Source organism: Canis lupus, chromosome 36, assembly GCF_003254725.2.
Source record: "Canis lupus dingo isolate Sandy chromosome 36, ASM325472v2, whole genome shotgun sequence".
Lineage (NCBI taxonomy): Eukaryota > Metazoa > Chordata > Mammalia > Carnivora > Canidae > Canis > Canis lupus.
Window position 1 is genome coordinate 7381121 of NC_064278.1, and position 20616 is coordinate 7401736.

General features: G+C 34.8%; 1 protein-coding gene across 8 annotated transcripts in view; it reads left to right on the forward strand.

Moving 5' to 3' along the window:
* SLC4A10 (solute carrier family 4 member 10) overlaps nt 1–20616 on the forward strand; it is a 286086-nt gene that overhangs the window by 114413 nt on the left and 151057 nt on the right. For all 8 annotated transcript variants that reach the window (XM_049106281.1, XM_025471057.3, XM_049106286.1 and 5 more), the window contains exon 3: nt 16763–16909. In XM_049106281.1, coding sequence (XP_048962238.1) covers nt 16763–16909 — 147 coding nt within the window. The remainder of the gene's footprint in view (nt 1–16762; nt 16910–20616) is intronic.

Genomic DNA, 20616 nt, shown 5'->3' on the forward strand with positions numbered 1-20616 from the left:
ATCTTTGCCACCTGAGCACATTTCATAATGAACTGGTTCCCCTGGGTATCCCAAGAATAAGAAATAAATAAGAGAATATTGTTTTAAATACTGTTGTTTCTAAAATTAACTCTTAGGTAAGCTATACATCATGTTCCATATTTCTTCATTTTAGGCATTTCACATAACTTGTGTATTGTGACCCACATCAATATATTTTGGTATATAATTTATACATGATATTTTGTCTATTTGAAGTGAGTGGTAACTTGATAATTCTTTATAATCTGTTTTTATAGTGTATTGTAATCCCAAGTAAATTTGAAAGATCTTAAAGTGTTTTTTAAAATCTGGTTGTGGTTTATTAGACCACTTGTAAGCAGTTATAGACATGTATTTGCATTAGGAGAGTAACATATACTCTAATGTGTATATGTGACTAAGAAATCCTGCAAATTTATGATTTCATAATTTAGGGGTCCTACTTATACATCTTGCATCCCTAGCTTAGGATGTCAATTTTTAGGTAGCCAGTTTTAGAATAAAAATCCCTAGATTAGGATGTCAATTTTTAGGTAGCCGATTTTAGAATAAAATCCCTTCATTATTCCTTGTAAGTCAAACTCTGTTTAACACAGTTTTCTACCTATCAAAGATATGGTACAGCATTTAGAATATTTGCTTTCTTGTTTGGGGGGAAGGGTATTTGCTTTCTAATGTGACTTAACTATATCATCTGTGAATGAGTAGAACTGTGTGTTTGTGTGTGTATGTAACATTTCAATCAATTACTATTTCAGAGATATAATAGATGAAAAGAAATTCCTTTTCATTACATTGAATATATAATCCTATAAATATTAAAAGAAGGAATTTTACAGCAAAGAAAGTATTTCCTTAATCCTTAAATATTTGAATCCTTAAATATTGAAAATTTGAAAACAGACCACAAATGACCAAAGCTTCTTAATATATACTACGTAGGTTTATATTAATATTATACTTTAGTTTTGCATTTTCCAGACATCTGAGACTTAAGGGTGTTCATTATTTAGTTATACAGTTTAATAGTGTGTGGGAGTAGTATTATGAAGGTGACATTGTGAAGTAGATCAACTTAGTCTACTTCTTGATTAAATTCTTAAATCTCTATTTCAGCTGTTACTCATTCCCTCTAGAAGGATCCAACTTTATTTTTTAAAGATTTATTTATTTATTTTAGAGAAAGAGAAAGAGCATGGGGGGTGCAGAGGGAGAGGGAGAGGAAGAGAAATCCTTAAGCAGATTCCCTGCTGAGTCCCACACCCGCCCAGCTCAATCCCAGGACACTGGGATCATGACCTGAACCAAAAATCAAGAGCTGGCTGCTTAACCGACTGAGCCACCCAGGTGCCCCCATCAAGTGATTTTACTTTAAAGCTCTTCAACTACATGTGATCGCAGCCTCCTTGGGTTGTTGCCTTTCTACAGAATTGGATCACAGTAGTACACACAGGGATAGGCTACCAGTCAGGCTCTTCTAGGGAAGTTGTCATCATTCACCAATATTTAAGTGTTGTTTATGGCATAAAAACACTGAGGCATTTTCTGTTTTATGCCCTTCATTCTCTAAGGAGTTTTAGATACTGGTGTAACCAATAGGACACTTCAGTCCTCCAACCCTTTGGAAAAAAATGTCAGTGGCCACTTTGCACATAAATGCTTACATTAAAATTGAAATTTATATACATAGGAATAATAATCAGTATCAAATAATAATTGAAAGAGGTGATGTTCTTAATTGTTTGGGTAATGCACACCTACACTTTAGAAGTACTGGTATCACTAGTACCTTAATAGAATTAATCCCATTTTAGGTACCAGTATTCTGGGTATTTTTCTGAGTGCTCTCTTATATTTTCTCCCAGTAACCTTGTTTGCTTCCCTATTCTATCTTCCCGCTTTGCTGGCTGCCTAGTTGTTCCTAACCGCCTTTAGTGTATCAGACTTGCTGAAAGCACAATGAAAAAAATGGAATTTTCTTTTCTTCCTTTTTCCATCATTTCTATTCTTTAATGAGCTACAGGTAGGACAGTGATAAAGGAAACAAAATAATACAAATTGTGATTAGAAGAAAGTAAAATTTTAATTTTCTGCTTGTAAATTAAGCTTTTGTGTCTGAGGCAGGAAGATTATGAATATTCCTGATTACTTTTCTAAACTGCTTCAAAATTGCCTTAGGAGCATTTGTAATAAAAAGTATTACAGTCTTATTAGCAAAAGGATTTCTAATTTCTAGAAATTTATTTAGAATTATGCCTATTTTTTCCTTTGCATAACTCAGTTTTTTTTTCTTGTGAACACAGTTGCCATGATTTAATTAGATGACAATATAGCACGAAAGCATTTTATGACATCACAGTGATTAATACAAAATTATAGTGTCAGCAACACCAGAGCAGTTAATAATAACAGTGATCATGAAAACAGAAGTCTTGTTCGGTAAATTGAGATACCAATTGTTTATGTGAATGGCTTATTTCTCTCATGCTAAGATTTATTAATATGTATCCTATGTAACTATTAAAAAGTGCTCTTAATTGCCAACTACAGTGGCTCTCTGTCCTCATTCTTTTTGAATTCTCTTTGCTTTTAGAACTCTGACTATGCCTTAATTCTTAGATCTCTCTTCTCTCATCTCTCTTCCCTTGACTGATGATTTTCACAGAGCGTGTCTTCCTTGGTTTTTTTTTCTGTTTTACTCACTGGCCCCTCTTACTCTGCCTGACTTTACTATACTTTTTTTTTTTCAAAATTACATTAGTTTTATTGTTTTAAAAATTATGAAATAGGGGCACCACGGTGGTTCAATCAGTTAAGTGTCCAACTCTTGATTTTTGGGTCAGGTTATGATCTCAGGATCCTGTGATCAAGTCCTGTGTCAGGCTCCATACTGGGCATGGAACCTGCTTAAGATTCTCTCTCTCCCTGCTCCTCTCCCCCAAAATAAATAAATTAAAAAATAAAATTATTTAAATAATATGTGTTCCATTAGAAAAATCCAAGAAATATAAACAGTATAAAGAAGACGAACAAAACAATAGCCCTGAAAACCCACCACCTAAAAGTAATACTATTAATATTCTAAGCAGAATAATGATGGAACTAATATTATGAACAGAATATTAATTAATTAATTAATTTAAAAGATATTTATTTATTTATTTATTTATTTATTTATTTATTTATTCATGAGAGACAGCACGAGAGAGAGGCAGAGACATAGGCTACTACAAATATTAGTTGAAGAAAATGCTAAGGGATTACTTACAAGGAACAAGACTGCTAAATTAAAGTATTTGAAAGATTATTATAAAGAGGATGAAAGGGATCCCTGGGTGGCGCAGCAGTTTGGCGCCTGCCTTTGGCCCAGGGCGCTATCCTAGAGACCCGGGATCGAGTCCCACATCGGGCTCCCGGTGCATGGAGCCTGCTTCTCCCTCTGCCTGTGTCTCTGCCTCCCTCTCTCTCTCTCTCTCTGTGACTATCATAAATTAAAAAAAAAAAAGAAGATGAAATATATTATCATTTTATTATACAGAAATAGCGGAGTTTAATATAAAGAAAAAAATGTATTAAGTTGTTAAAATTGCCCTATGGATATGGTTACTTAACAATACTTAGTTTTAGAAATATTGAGTTAACTTCTTCAACTCCTATTTATTTCAGATGTTAAAATGAGAAATTTTAATCAGATCTCTGAAAAATTTTTCAGCTCTAACTTCTGTGATCTTTAAAGTGAACATCTAGAATATGCTTTAAAATATAAATTCCTTCTTAACTTTGCTTAATATTTAAATACTTTGAAGTTTTTAAGTTTCCTGACTGACCAAAAAAGTTCATTAATTTTATTTATTTTTTTCAGTTCATTAATTTTAAATTTGAAAAGGAATCCTCATTCTGTATAAATAAAAGGGTTCAAAATGTCCTAAAAATTATTTAAGACCACAGAAACTTATTTTATACCTTTCTTGAGGAAGAAAGCAATTTGAAATAATGTGACATTATATACCTGATTATACAATTAGCTTAACTGAAATTTTGAAAAGTTTTATAATGAAGTATAAGGTGCTAAGAGAGTATACACTGGCAGTTATGTGTGATAAAATTAGACAGATTTGAAGATATGATTACATGGTAGCAAAGAGTTCTCGGAAGCAACAGCAGGAAAAACTGATGTACCACGACTCTCTAAGCCTTTGTGTCACATTTGCTGATGTCCCAGAGGTCTAAACAAGTCGCACAGCCAAGCCGAGATTCAAGGGTTGGAGGAATAGATTTCCTTTCAGATGAGAGAAACTGCTAAAATATTTCTAGCCATAAAAAACTACCATATTATCACATTTGTAAATATCTATTCAGAAATGCCAGATTTTTTCATCTTTGCTTTCAGATGTTTCTTTTTATCCCTTCAGTTCTACAGTTGAATCCCACCAACTTTCTTCATGGAAATCTCTTTTTCTTCTCAACAACTCTTTGTTTTCCCAAGCAAGCCTCTTTGTCCTTAATTATCATAATTCCCAGAATGAGCCACTTTCTACATGTGCACATGTCTTTTGGATTAACACAATACAAAACTAAATCTGGAATATTTTACAGTTTTAATTTTTGCTCATTTCCTAAGCTGTTTCCCTAAAGCAAAGTGGCAAGGCTGTTCAGAAATCATAAATTAATTAAAATGGGCTAGGGAGGTGGGGAGTTACCACCTTCTCTTTGCATTCATTTTTTAAAGAATCCCAGAACATATGTTGATCTATTTTCTCTCTCTTCCTTGCAAAATGAAACAACAAACATAAATATTTTAAAATAATCATGAAATTGATGGGGTACGTGGGTGGCTCAATCAGCTGCATGAACAATTCTTGATTTCAGCTCAAATCATAATCTCAGGTTATGAGATTGAGCCCCAAGTCAGGCTCTGTGCTGAGCACTGAGCCCTGAGCCCTGAGCATGGATGGAGCCTGCTTAAGATCCTCTCTTTCCCTCTCCCTTTGCTGCATTTCTCCCCCCTTAAGATCCTCTCTTTCCCTCTCCCTTTGCTGCATTTCTCCCCCCTTCCACGTGCTCTCTCCTGAAAAAAGAAAATAGTGAAATTGTAAGCTTTTGTGATTGCAAAAGTACATATTCTAAGATAGATAAGGTAAGATACCGTATTTCCCCCCCTACTCTAGCATGTACCTTACATTATCCTCCCAAATTGCTCCTCTGCTTTTGCATATATTATTCCACCCCTTTGCTAAGGTCAAACCTACTTATTGTTTTGAGACTCAAGTCAATTTCTACCTTCTCCATGAAACTTCCTGTTATGTTAACCTCAAGTTATACTTGATTTCACTCTAATATGAATTCCTACAGCATTTAATGGCTGGTACACATAAGAACATTAGCTTTAATGCAGATTGGTATTGTTCCTGCTTTGTATTTGTATTTTAATTTGTATATTTGCTGCTGTTTTCTTTGTTGGGCTTGAGTCCTCAATAATTGAATGGTTATCTTTTAAGTGCAGGGATCATGTCCTATAAGCATTCCTTATTATCCCATTGCTTGATTGATTTGAATTCTAACCAATCTTTGAGCCCTGTAAACATCCAACATCAAACTGTTTTTGCAACCTATCAGGAATGGGAATTCTCCTGTTTTTTTTTTTTTGTTTGTTTTGTTTTGTTTTTGTTTTTTTTTTTTTGCTTAGAAAATACATATTATTAGGATTCATTCATTTATTCGACAAATCCTGAAGCTTACATGTTAAGGCTTTTCATGTTCCAAGAAGAAAAATAACACTGCTATCTCAAGATACAAAGTAACTTAGTGCTGTGTTCTGCTCAAGACAGTGTTATAACAAAAAAGTTTAAATAACTTATAAAAAGTTGTTTTTTTTAAAAAAATATATTACAGTAGTAAACTAGTAAATCTCAGACTATGGCTTTTTTGAGGATAACATTAGCACTTAGAAGATTTCTATTTTTTTTTTTTTGATAAAATAGTCATAGTCATGTGATCCTTTGTTTTGTAATGATTACAAATATAGCCCTGAGGTCCATGACTGTGACCAGCCCTGGTTTGACACTTTTTTTCTTTCAGTGAAGCAGTCCAAGAAACAGCAGTGCTATAGCCTATACACACACACTCACTCACACCCTCTTGGTCTCTTTCTTTCTGTTGCTTTCCCTCAGCAGAGAATTTCTGTTGGATTTAGAATTCTTTGATATATTATGATAAATGATGGCTTGTTGTGTTTTCTGACTCTGTTAGAGTCTCCATGGAATTAAAGATCACATTCTTATTCAGCTTAATGTACTTGACCTTTTCCCATGATTGACACATCTAAATGGCTGTAGCAACTCAGTAATTATGCACCAGCTGTGTTATATTCATTTCACGGAAAAAAAAACCCACAGAGTTTTCTTCAAGAGTAGGTAGCTTGGCCACTTTCCTCCTAGCTAAATAAAGGAAAATAGTTTATTAGTACTATTATTAATTATAGTAGGAGTCCTTTCTATTCCCAAATACACCTCTAATCTCACTGCATTTGGTAAACACTTGGAATGCTATGACCACAGCCACATTGAGTTGTTTCAGTACTGGGACTTCTAACATAACCAAAATATCTACAATAATTCTGTATCTGCTTAGCAAAATTGTATCTACACAATTTAAGTGTCAAAAATCCAAGATCTGTTAGCAAAATTTTACTCAGAAAACAATGTTATCTTTAATGGACCCTTGTTTTTCTAATGGGGAAACTATATTTTCTCTGAAGTGATGTATAGGTAAATTCTGAATAAATTCTAGTGTTCTGTGCTTATCTCAAAAAAATCTTATAATAGCACTATCCCATTATTACTAATATTTTAAAAATATATTTTTATCTAAATAATTCTGAATTTTTATTAATTTTTGGGTTTTGACATGATATGAAATCATTAATTGACTATTTTGATTAACTTAAGAACTGCTCAGGGGATCCCTGGGTGGCTCAGCGGTTTCGTGCCTGCCTTCGGCCCAGGGCGTGATCCTGGAGTCCCGGGATCAAGTTCTGTGTCCGGCTCCTTGCATGGAGCCTGCTTCTCCCTCTGCCTGTGTCTCTGCCTCTCTCTCTCTCTATCATAAATAAACAAAAATAAATCGTTAAAAAAAATTAACTTAAGAACTGTTCATTTGAGAAGATTCCCTCTTTTAAGACTAAAATTTTGGACTTTATATATCATAAAATGAAATTGTTCCCTATATAATCTTAAAAATAGTTTGGATTAGGATTAATATTATTCAAGTAACTTCTGCACAATAACATTTATCATTAAGTTACTCAAATTCTTTGTCTTCTTAAGTGATGTCTACCAGGATGGAAAATTCCATTTTGGATAAAATGTTTTTGGAAAAAATTGTGGAAATGTTAACCTGAAAATTTTATATTATACTGTTTTCCACAGGATCTAATGTGATTCTCTAGTTGCTTAAAACAGGGTTATTATAGTTGGGATTAGAAAAGTTGGCAGTATAGAGGAAACAGGAAGACAATGAGATAGGACAGGAAAATTTTATTTTGTCTTCTTATTCTTTTGAGCCACTGAGAGGTGAGTAGTATGAAGGACAAAGGAGACTAATAAGTATGAGTGGTCTGCTCTGTAATAGGCCTCATGTTTAATACTTTATATATATTATATTCTCATATAATCTTTTGTAGGAAGTATTTTAAATCCATTAACAGTTGTTAATTTTGTTCTAAAAGCAAACATGAGGTGGTTTCTGGATCAGAGACAGACTCTTACTACTTATAGCAATAACCACATTCATTCTCCATGTCTTCTTCCCCTTTAAGGTAATGTGATGAGAACCAGGTGGTTATATGCACAGGAGGGAGACCCTAATATTATGAATCTGTGAGTTTATATAAGAATTTCTCAATAGCTGCCTTTTTCCCTCCTGAGAGAGAGAGAGAGAGAGAGGAGAGAAGGCTTATCTACTTTATGTAATCAAATCTCAAGAAGAGGAAGACCCTTAGTTTAAACCCTTTGGACTATAAACCAGTAGCTATGGGGACTTATTATCTTTTGCAGTGTAAAGACATGAATCTGGAAGATAAATGTCTACATCTCTATGAAGGTCTCTATTTTTTAGTCAACGTTTAACCTCCAAAGCTTGTCCTTTAATCCAGATTCCATTTTTCTTTACTTTAGGTCTCTAATCATGTAGAAACAGGAAATATTTTCTCTATGGTTTCATAGCCATAAATTGTGGCTTTTTCATCACTGTTACTTTGAAATTTTTTCCATTCTTAAGTTTTGAAATGTGCTTAGTATCTAAAGCATTATTATGTCTGTTATCTATATATTTTACTTAAAAATCATTTCTATTTATACAAAAGATTTATGTACTCAATAAAAATTTATTGAGCATCCAGAACTATCAAGCACTGTTCTAAGTACTTTGGGGATATATCAGCAAACAAAAAATCCCTGCCCTTCTTATGTTAAAAGACTTTGGGGAGAAACTAGAAAGTAAACACTAAATATAACAAGTTAACTACATGGTTATGTAAGTGCTATAGAAAAAAATAAAAATAGAGGATTCTGAGAAGCATAAAGGGTCAGAAATGGTAGGGTATAATATTAAATAGGTGTTTAGTGTAGGCTTCACTTTGAGAAGGTGAAATATGAGCAAAGACTTGAAAGAAGGGAGGAATTATCCAAGTAGGAAGAATGTTCCAGGCAGTGAAATGAGACAGAGGCAAGTTCCCAGGGTGACACTCAGAACAGCAAGGAGGCTATTGTGGCTGAAGTGAAATTGGGTGAGGAAGAGATCAGTAGGGAAGAGATCAGAGACCTAATAAGAGTGGGGCATGCAGATCACAGAAATCTTTGGAGAGCCCTCAAGAAATCTTGACCTTTTCTCTGAGTAAAATAAGATAACAACATTAGAAGAAAGAATGAATGACATGATCTAACTTTCATTTTTAAGAAGACTACACTGGCTGTTGTGTTTGGTGCAGACCATAGGGATAATGTTAGACTCATGATAGAACAGTCAGGAGACTATTGAAGTCATACAGGTTGGGTATGTTGTACAAGGCTCTGACCAGAATGGTGAAGTAAAATAATTCAAATTCTGGATATATTTTGCAGGTTGCTCGAATAGGTTTCCCATTGGATTGGTTGTGGGCTTAAGAAAAAGAGAGGAGCCTACAATGACTCCAAGATATTTGTCCTGAGCAACTAGAAAATTGTTATGTCATCAAATGAGATGGACAAGATTGTGGAGGAGGATTTTATAGGAGGGGCTAGGGATGGAAAAGAGTAGGAGTTTAATCCTGTACATGGTGTTAAAAAAATCCTTTTTAAAAAAAGATTTTATTTATTTACTCATGGGAGACACAGAGAGAGAGAGAGAGAGTGAGGCAGAGACATAGGTAGAGGGAGAAGCAGGTTCCCTGCGAGGAGCCTGGTGCAGAACTCAATCCCAAGACCCTGGGATCATGACCGGAGCCAAAGGCAGATGCTCAACCACTGAGGCACCCAGGTGTCCCACATGTTGATTTTAAATTGTATTTTAGACATGCAGTAGAGGTGTCAGATGAGCACTTGGATATACCAGTTTGGAGTCTGGGAAAGGGGTTGGAGATGGAGACACAAAATTGGGGGCTACCCACATAGAGGTGGCTGTAGGGCAGATTTAAGTTTTGTGGGGCCTGAAGCTTATGCATTTTTGAGGGTTCTCTAAGGGAAAAAATTAACATTTGAATATAAATTAGGTCAGAGGTGGATATTTATTTAGAATGAGAAAAAAATCAACAAATGATTATTTGGAAAGTGATAAATGGCACAAAATCCTAACATTTGGAGAAATAGCATGCTTTTAAAAATGAACTGACATAACCCTGTCATACTTTTTCCCCCTAAATTTTTGACCTCTAATATCAAGGATTTTTAAACAGAATTTTCTATTAAGGGTATGGAAAATTAACTCTATTATTATTAATTAAAATTTATTTTTTTATTAATGTAGCCTACAAAGGGTTCTTTCATCTTTACAACTGAATTAGTAATTACACAAAAATGTTTGGGGTTGTCTTAAAATTTAAGAAAACTTCTATCAGGTTTCTTGTATATATAACCCATGATATATAGAGGAATTTTCTGGAGACTAACTCTGGCTCTATGCAATTGAAACTTTGCTTCTTCTCTACTACTCACATACATTTATTTATTTATTTATTTATTTATTTATTTATTTATTTATTTATTCATGAGAGACACACACACAGAGAGAGAGAGAGAGAGGGAGGCAGAGACACAGGCAGAGGGAGAAGCAGGCTCCATGCAGGGAGCCCGATGTGGAACTCGATCCCGGGTCTCCAGGATCACGCCCTGGGCCAAAGGCCCGCTGAGCCACCCAGGGATCCCCCCCACATACTTCTAATGTGGCAGATTGTGATGCTTTGCATGTTATGATAACACTTCAGCCCTGGACCTTGTTGTCACAGTGTCAGATGAGTTTGGTACAATGGGTACAAGGAGTATTCCTCAAAACGATTCTAATTCCAGGATAGCTAACAATAACCTACTCATATATGGAAGTGCCTGCAAATCACATAAATACATTCCATTAAATCCAACCTAAATGTATCTACACCTCTATTTTCTCTTAGTTTCTCACGATGTCCACAGACACTTAAGTGCCTCCCATCATGAAAGTATTTTACATTAATAAATTTTCATAAAATATATGACCATTAGAATACAGTGTTAGTCCTCTCCCTTCTTACGTCTAATCTACTATGAGCTATGAATCTTGACTTTCTTTTTTTTTAATTAAAAGACTTTATTTTATTGAACAGTTGTAGGTTTGGTGAGGTAGTGCAGAAAGTACAGAAAGTTCCCATATACTCCATCCCTGCACACAGTTTCCCCTATTACTAACATTTTTCATTAACATAATACATTTGCAACTGATGAACCAGTATTAGAAGATAATTTTTAACTACATTTCCTAGTTTACATGAGGGTTCACTCTTTCTTTTTGTATATTTCTATGGGTTTTGACAAATGTGTAATATTACATATCCACCATTACAGTATCATAGTGTCACTTCTCTAAAAATGCCCTGTGCTTTACTGAAACATCCCTACCACCTATCCCTGAACCTCTGGAAATGTTTGGTAGTTTTACTGTCTCTATAGTTTCACTCTTTCCAGAATTTCATATAGTTGGAATCCTACAGCACATAGCTTTTTCACGGACTTCTTCAATTAGCAATATGAATTTAAGGTTTCTCCATGTCTTTTCATGGTAGATGGTTTTCTTCTTATTGTTTAATAATACTCCATTGTATGGCCATACCACAATTTGTTTATTCATTTATTTTTTATTATTTTTTAATAATAAATTTATTTTTTATTGGTGTTCAATTTGCCATCATACAGAATAACACCCAGTGCTCATCCCATCAAGTGCCCCCCTCAGTGCCCGTCACCCATTCACCCCCACCCCCCACCCTCCTCCCCTTCCACACCCCTAGTTCGTTTCCCAGAGTGTTTATTCATTTAAAGGATATCTTAGTTGTTTCCCATTTTTTGACAATTATGATGAATAAAGCTGCTATAAACATTTGTGTGCAGGGTTTTTTTTTTTAAAGAATTTTATTTATTTATTCATGAGAGACACAGAGAGAGAGAGAGAGGCAGAGACACAGACAGAAGGAGAAGCAGGCTCCATGCAGGGAGCCTGATATGGGACTCGATCCCGGGACTCCGGGATCACAGCAGCCAAAGGCAGATGCTCAACCGCTGAGCCACCCAGGCATCCCATGTGTGCAGGTTTTTATGTTGATGTTCGCTTTCAACTCATTGGATAAATACCTAATGGGTGAATTCAGTATTTAGATTAGAATCTAGACATAGATATTACATCTTTCACAAAAATTAACTCAAAATGGATGATAGGCTTAAATGTAAAACAGAAACTTGTGCAACTCACAGAAGGTAACATAGAAGAAAATCTAGGTGACTTTGAGTTTAATGATGACTTTTAGATATAACACCAAAAACATAATTCATGACAGAAAAGTTGATAAATTGAACATCTTTAAAATTAAAACATATGCTCTATGAAAGATACCATTACAAGTGAAAAGACAAGCTAAAGAGAAAATTCTTGAAAAGGCATTTCTAATAAAGGACTTATATCCAAAATATACAAAGAACTCTTAAATCTCAACAATAAGAAAACAAAAATCTAATTACAAAATAGGAAAAAATCTGAACGGACACCTCACCAAAGAAGAAATACAGATAGTAAATACGTGTGTGAAAAGATGCCCAATATTGTAGGTCATTAGGGAATTGCAAGTTAAAAGAATGAGGTATCACTACATACCCATTAGAACAGCTAAAATCCAAAATACTGACAACATCAAATGTTGGCAAGAATGTGGAGCTACAGGAACTTTTATTCACTGATGGTTGGAATGCAAATGGTACAGCCACTTTGGAAGACGGTCTGGCAGTTTCTCCTATAGGTAAACATAGGCTTACCATGTGATCCAGAATTCAGTCATAGTTATTTACCCCAGTGAGTTTTGATATTTTAACCAGCCTTGCAAGATTCTGCCTCAGGAAACTCCTTCAGCTTGGTCTTCTTTGCATTTAATGTCCTTAAGACATCAGTTCAGCTGTGTGTCTTGGCATCCTCTTATCTGATTATGCTTGGATGTGGTTTCAGATGGTTTATTTTAGCCTTGACTTGGCAACTTTTTAGGATGTTACTTTTGGCACATGCCCATCAAATCTGCATTTCACAAACAAAGAAAATATTCACTATACCCAGCCAGGCCCTCTGGACTTGCATCTTAAGTCCTGGTGCCCTGTCTCTTTGTCCATCTGGGGAATGGTTATCTTAATCAGTAATTATTAGAAACATTTTGCAATCTTAAGATTTTGTTTAAGTACCACCCTCTGTAAAGCCTTTATTTGCAAGTCTAGGAAATATTCATTGCCTAAACTTCCTCAATTTCAGTCATTTCTTCATTTACTGAAATTGCTCTTATGAAGATAACAGATAAACATTCATTTCCAACTGCAATGGCTGGTTTTGAGTCTTAATCTTGTTTTGGCTCCTTTATAGCATATAAACTAGTAAATGTCCCCTTCTTCAAACTCTCTCTGTTTTTTTTAATTTTTTAAATTTTGAAATGAAACAAAAAAGCTTAGGTACAGAAAAGAAAAGTATAGAAAGCTTATGTTTAAATTTTAGATATTATTGAAAGAAAAACTTTTATCAAGGACAGAACATTTCTGCTACCCCAGAAGCTCCTCATGTGCCTCATGTGCCTCTTCCCAATCACAGCTCTTATTAACTTTTGTGCCAGAGGTAATAAGTATTCTGACTTTTGGTTTGATCTTTTCCTATGTATACATCTCTGAGCAATATATTTTAGTTTTTCTATTTTTAAAGTCTTAAAAATAAATTCTATTATATATATATTTTAATCAATAATATGTGAGATTTATCTATGTTGTTATGCATATTTCTGGTTTGTTCATTATTGTCATATATGTCCCATTATGTGAATACCCCCTACTTTATACATTGTTTTAATGGATTTTTGGGTTGTTTCCAGCACTTTTTTTTAAAAAAAGATTTTATTTATTTATTCATGAGAGACACACAGAGAGAGGCAGAGACACAGGCAGAGGGAGAAGTAGGCTCCATGCAGGGAGCCCGACCTGGGACTCACTCAATCCCGGGTCTCCAGGATCACACCCCAGGCTGAAGGCGGCGCTAAACCGCTGAGCCACCAGGGCTGCCCCAGCACTTTTTTTACAAGCAGTGCAGCTGTAGAGATTCTTATACATGTCTCTTATACTTCTATACATCTTCATGCAATTTTCTAAGATCCAGGGAAATTGCTGCATTATAAAGTATGTATATCTTCAATTTCAATAAAAAATGCTATACTGAAAAAAAAATGCTATATTGTTTCAAAGTAGTTTTGTAAAATACTACTGGTACTCTATGAGAAATTGGTCTGCACCACACCAAGACATAGAATTGTCAACCAATCAACTTTTGCCAAGATGGTGGGAGTATAGAGAGATCTCCTTATGGTTTGAATTTCTATTTCCCTGAGAACTAGTGCAGTTGAGGACCTTTTCTTACATTTAGTAGCAGTTTGTATTTTCTTTTTTATTAAGTGCCTGTTAAGTTTTTTGTCTATGTTCCCACTGGGTTTTCATTTTTTCTTAGGATTTATAGGATTTCTTTTTATATCTAGCTTATTAGTTCTTTATCAGTTATATGTGTTAGAAATGTATTTTTTAGAAATGTATTTTTATGCCTTGTAGCCCTCCCAGCTTATAATGAAGAGAAGTTCCTGACTTAAATATAATAAAACTTATTAATCATTTCTTTTATGAATACTACTCTTTAAGAATTGTTTCCCAACCTGGCATTAGGAAGACATTTTCCAGAGACAATAGAGATAAAAAGCAGGTGTCTAATCTCCCATATTTAATTGAAGCTCTGTGACTTAATTTTTTTAAGCACCTAATTTCTTTTTTCTGACTCTTAGATGCTAGTTTTATGCAAGGCTCCATCTGAATTCTCTTCATCGCTCTGCACATTCCCCCCAGTTAATAACCTTCAACATATTAGAGAATAATAATGTTGTGATGGTCCAAGTAATTTGCAATTACTAACATTTAAGATGCCAAATTTGTGAATTATTTTAATTATACAACTTTGTGGTATATCTTGATATTTCATAAGGTAAATTCTCCCTCCTTGAGCTTCATCAAGATGTTAGTGTTTATTTTTCTTTTAAGTTTTCTTACTATATTTTAGATGATTTGTTCTAGTTACGTTGAAATAGTAACATCAGAAATTTGTGATTGTATTGAATTTATAGATTAATTAATGTATGTCTGTTTTGCGGTTCACATCTTCTCTTCACTTATTCTGATATGTTTGTTCAGGGAGAGGATACCCAGAGCAATACATTACACTTGTGAGCTCCCCTTTTTACATAAGTTGGGAGGGCCAAAACCTGCTGACTTATAAAAATAAAATAATGTATTGTTTATATTTGTATTATTGATATGTAGCACAATACTGCAGAATAAAATGTTTGTTATTTCAGTAAATGTTTGTTAGGCATCTGTTGTATGCCAAGCCTGTGTCAGGTGCCAGTGATACAAACTGACTAACATAATAGCCTTCTTAGTGAAGATTTATAAGAAGAAAACTTCTTATAGGTAAATAATTACAATCAAGAGTTATTAAGTATTAGAGAGCCCTTGAGGAAGAAACTGGTCAACTATATTTAGAATGAGAAGGCATGAAAAATTTTATACTTGGCCATAATCCTTGAACTGAGACTTCATCAGATAGTCAGGAGGGACAAAGACATTTCCTATAGTTAGGGAATAGGAACAGTATTAAATAAAAACAGAGACTTGAGAACATCTGGCTAAAGGATTAAAGGGGCTCACGCTGGCTCATAGTGTGTGAGGCAGAGTGTATTTAGAAGCCTGGCCAGAGAAATAGGCAGAGGTCAGATATTATTTGACCTTAAAGAGTACTTAAAAGCTTTATCTTATAGGCAGCAGAGAACAACCAATGAGTTTAAAGCAGGGGAGTAATGTAGTCAGATTTGCATTTTTGGAAAAAAAAAAAGCCATCAGCACTCAGGATGGATAAAAGGTAATACAAGAGTGCAGCTAGGAAAGAAAAAAAAAAAAAAAAAGCAGGAAGGAGAATGTTCTAATAGTCCTGATGGGAAATGATCAGAGTCCAACTAAGACAGTAGCACTAGGGATACTGAAGAAAGAATGGATTTTAGAGATGTAAAGAAGGACCTGATCATAAATTAGATGGTCTTTGAGATGACTGGATAGATGGTGCATTTACTAAGATAGAGGATAGATGGTTAATACTTGGGAGACAGAAAAGAGTGAGTTCAAACATGGACATGTTGAGTTTGACATACCTGTGGGAAGGATATACAAATAATATGTGTAATAAGTGGTGGATACATAGGCTTGCAGTCCAAGAGAGCAATCTGGCATCAAATTTTAGGTCTCAGAGCCTATAATAAATATGTATCAGCTGAAATCATAAGGTCAAATATAGAGCCTGGGGATCTCCAACCTTGAATGGGTAAATAGAAGAACCACAAAGGAAACTGATATGAACAAAACAAAGGAGGAGGAGGAGTACCAGGAGAAAGTGGTCATAGAAAGGAGAGTGATCAATAGCATCAAGTGTCACAGATAGATATAATAGAACTGAAAAAATTCCATGGGAGTTTGGCATTACTGTGGACCTTGGTGAAATCTGTTTCATGAGATAGTGATTGTTTCACATACCGAACTGTGAAGGGCAGGGAACTGGTGAGATAACAGTTAGTTGAGTGTAGGGAGAAAATAAAATAAATTTTCTTTATGAGAAGAGTATAATTATAAACTATGAGGGATAGATATAAAGAGATTAATACAATTAATAAATTAATGGTGATTATAAGATATATAACCAAATAATTAGCATTATAAATGTTTGTGGTAGATCTGTGACATATTTAAATAGGTATAAGGGCCAAAATACCCTGCAAGTCACAAGCTTTTACATACTATACACACTCAAAAATGGTTTGCTGGATTGAACTGAATTGAGTTCTATTAATATGTAAATCATCATCTTCTGTGCTCTGGAATAATTCAGAGTTTAATTTGTGCATTTGCTTCTGATGAAGGTCATCGGACACTATTTATTGGAGTACATGTGCCCCTGGGAGGAAGGAAAAGTCATCGACGTCACAGGCATCGTGGTCATAAACACAGAAAGAGAGACAGAGAGAGAGATTCAGGATTAGAGGATGGAAGGGAGTCACCTTCCTTTGGTAAGAAACTTTCTTCTTGTTATGTTTTTATTAAATTACCATGGTAATAATATTATACTTGCTCAATCCATAATTAGAGGTTATACCTCATACTCATAAAATTGCTTATACTTTTACAAAAGATGTTGGCTGGTCAGATGGGGGAGAAGTGACAGGGAAAAGACTTGATCTTTATTTTTCTCGAATTGTGTTTTGTGAAATTGAGAATTGGCTTAGATTTGTGACTGAAGAAACACACAGAATTTGTCAACCTTAGTTGTATAAACCCTTGATAATGTGTACAAATAATAGTCATTGCTGTAAGCAGTTAAAAATCCCAGGGGGAAATGCCTTTATTAAGTCCTTACATACTTTTTTTTTTTTTTTAAGATTTTACTTATTTATTCATGAGAGAATATGGTAGTTGGTAACAATATCTGAGTGCTATGAAAGCCTGTGGACATAACATAACCAAGAGCCTGGCTTTCAGTTTCTTGACATTTCTGTCTCCTATGACCCTCTCCTCCACTGTACCTAGGTCACCTAACTCATCCATAGTCACTCTACCTCTGAGGTTATCAGTGCATTTGCTTTGGTTTCTGACCCTGCGTCTCTCCTGCTTGCCTGCCTATGCAAATGATTGACCTCTATTTTTTTTTTTATCCATGCTATCATCTTTCTTTCATTATTTTCTTATCCTACTCTGATTTCATAGCCTATAATTTTAATAATACTTTTGTTAATCTTCTAAATATCATAGTTCCCTGTTTTAATTTTATTCATACTTTCACTCCCACTTACCCATACTTCTGTTGGGGTCACTCTGTGTTCCTGCTCTCTCTCTGCCACCCCGATGGGCACGCTGTGCTGGATGTACCCATTCGCCATGGCAGATTGTAACTATTTAAATTCATGATGCAATCAACCTTCACAGTGCCTTCCAGTTCTATTGTGTTTCTTTGATTCTTAAATTAACTGTTTTTCAAACTTTTTCATCACTCTCCACCATCCCTTTTTTCACTATGACTTAGCAGATACTTTCTACTTTGGAGGCAAATTATGTCATGAGAATAAACTCATTCACTTTCCTATTAGACATTAGATATTAAAATGATGATATATATCATTACACATTTGTCCAAACCCACAGAATTTGCAACACCAGGAGTGATCCCTAAAGTAAAATATTGGACTTTGGGTGATTATGATGTCTTTATGTAGGCCCATCCTTGGTAAAAAGAAATATACCATTCTGGTGGGCGATGCTGATTCTGGGGGAGGCCCTGCATATGTGGGGGAAAAGGGTATATGAGAAATCTCTATACCTTCCTCTCAATTGTGTTCTAAGCCTAAACCTGCTCTAAAAGATAAAGCCTTAAAAAATAGGGTGCCTCAGTTTTTAATGTTTTTAAATGTTATTGTTCACACTAATATGCAATGTACATCTTCTACATGATTATGTATATTCAAGAAGTAGAAAAAGAAATTACATTTATATAGCATATTTGCTTCAGGCATTGTTTCTTTTTTAGAATGTTAATAATATAAGGCTTGGTTTTATTACCAAATATTTTAGGAAGTTTGTCAAATGAGATTTTACAGCAAAATGAACAAGAATTGAGTCAATAGCCAAGTCTTGTGTTTCACTACCTCTTCAAAGGAAGATGCCAATTTCCTGAATGGAATATGAATATTTATTTGAAATGAGACTGATGAATTCCTATAAATATCAGATGTACTTAAGAAAATCAACAGTGCAACATATACATTTCCGATCCAGTATCTTAAATAAGAACCTGGTACTATCTTTTTCCTAAAAGTATACAATCCGGTGATAGTTATCTAATACCTATGAAACCAAATCTTATCAGAATCAAATTAAATACTTCTAATTAGCCTGTTATTTTTGTGGCCGGTTGTTTTGGACCAAAAAAAAAAAAAAAAAGAAAAAATCAGTACTTTATGTTTTTTTTTTTTTTTTGAAGGGGGCGATGTTTTTAAAGATTTTATCTATTCTGTTTACTTGACAGAGAGAGAGAGAGCACAAGCAGGGGGAGCAGCATGCAGAGGGAGAGGGAGAAGCAGACTCCCTGCTGAGCAGGGAGTTGGCTCAGGCTCAGGGCTGGATCCCAGGGTCATGACCTGAGTCGAGGAAGGCTGATGCTTAACCTACTGAGCCACCCAGGTGCCCCAAGATAAGGAAGAACTTTAAGAAAACTAAAAATGCAAAATCAAAACCAACAATAGAAATACTAAAATGCAGAACTGTTATTGTAGAGAATCAAGTGGATAATCTGAGAAACTAACTCAAACTACAAAGGAAAAAGACAAAGAACAGGTATTACTAATTTAACATGTAGATAATATTCACAAAGAAAATATCAAGGTAAGTGGAACAGAATCAAATAAAATAGGAATATGTGCTGTAAATGGAAAAATATCAGTGTATGCACATTGGAAAGACTTTCTAACACACCCACCAGTAGGCCTGTCTTAGGAATTTTCTTAATTAAAAGGACCTAGAAAAATGTACTGCTTTTTAGCCTCCTTCATTATTTGGACTGTCTTTTAAGATTAATACCAATGCCCTTTCAATTAAGTTATTGTAAGACAAAGCAGAGATAGACATAGAGATAGTATATGAAAATTACTGACTCATAGAAAATACTAACAAATTAAAACTCTGTTTTGTCTTTTTTCTCACTTTTCATAATCTCATCAAAGTCAACCACTATTTCAATAAAACAGTTTAAAGATTACTGACCCATTTATGAATATAAAAGAATTATGATCATTTGTAAGATTCTTGTAACTGCTACAATGAATCCTCTTAGTGGGATTTAATCAAAAGTAACTATTTCTGTCTTACACCATCTCTTTGTATTTATTCAGTGGATCTAATTGTTAGTCTTCTCCCAAATGAAAACACTGGTGGGCTCCCCAACTTTTCTAGTCACTTTTAGGTAACTCAAAGTCCTCTATCAGTAATTAAAATAAATAGTCTCATGTAATAGTGAAAATTTGAACTTAGATTTAACCCTCAGGCTTTTCCCCTTCCCTGGCCCAGGCCTGCTGCAATTGAGGAAAGAGAATGTAGTTGCCTTTTTTTTCCCTCCTACCTTGACCTTCTCCTCCCAGATGCTCCATCATTGTCCTAACTGGTTTCTGATCCCTTCAGGTTTGGAGCATAGGAAATGAAAACCAACTAAAGGGGATGGAGCAAGAAAGTTCTTATTTAATTAGTACTATTGCAAGCTGATGTCACATTCTCTAGGGTTAACAAGAATTTGAATCTACTCATTCTCCCCTGCAGGATCTCTCACCTGTATTCTCTTCTGCTTTATTGTTTATTCCTCCTCAACACCTAGGCATTCAGCTATAGTAATAGATTCTCTCTGGGGAGGTCTTGTCTCTGTTGCATAGCAGCCTCTTGGACAGAAGCCCATGTTCTACATTCTCTCTCTTCCTCTGTTTTTCTCTGTCTCTCTTGTGTGGCCCATATATGATTCACAGAAAATACACATACCCTTACTGCCTTGATAAATACTAGAAAGGTATGTTATCTACAGCAGCAGTCTCAGCCATCAGCAGCTAGGCAAACTTTGTGTTTTTCAGGCAGAAATCATACCCTAGTCCACTGCAGGAGGCATACCAAGCCCTTTTAATGCCCATGGAGCAATACTTGCTTGACCTGAGGGAGGGGCAGACATCCCTCTATCCTGCCTTTT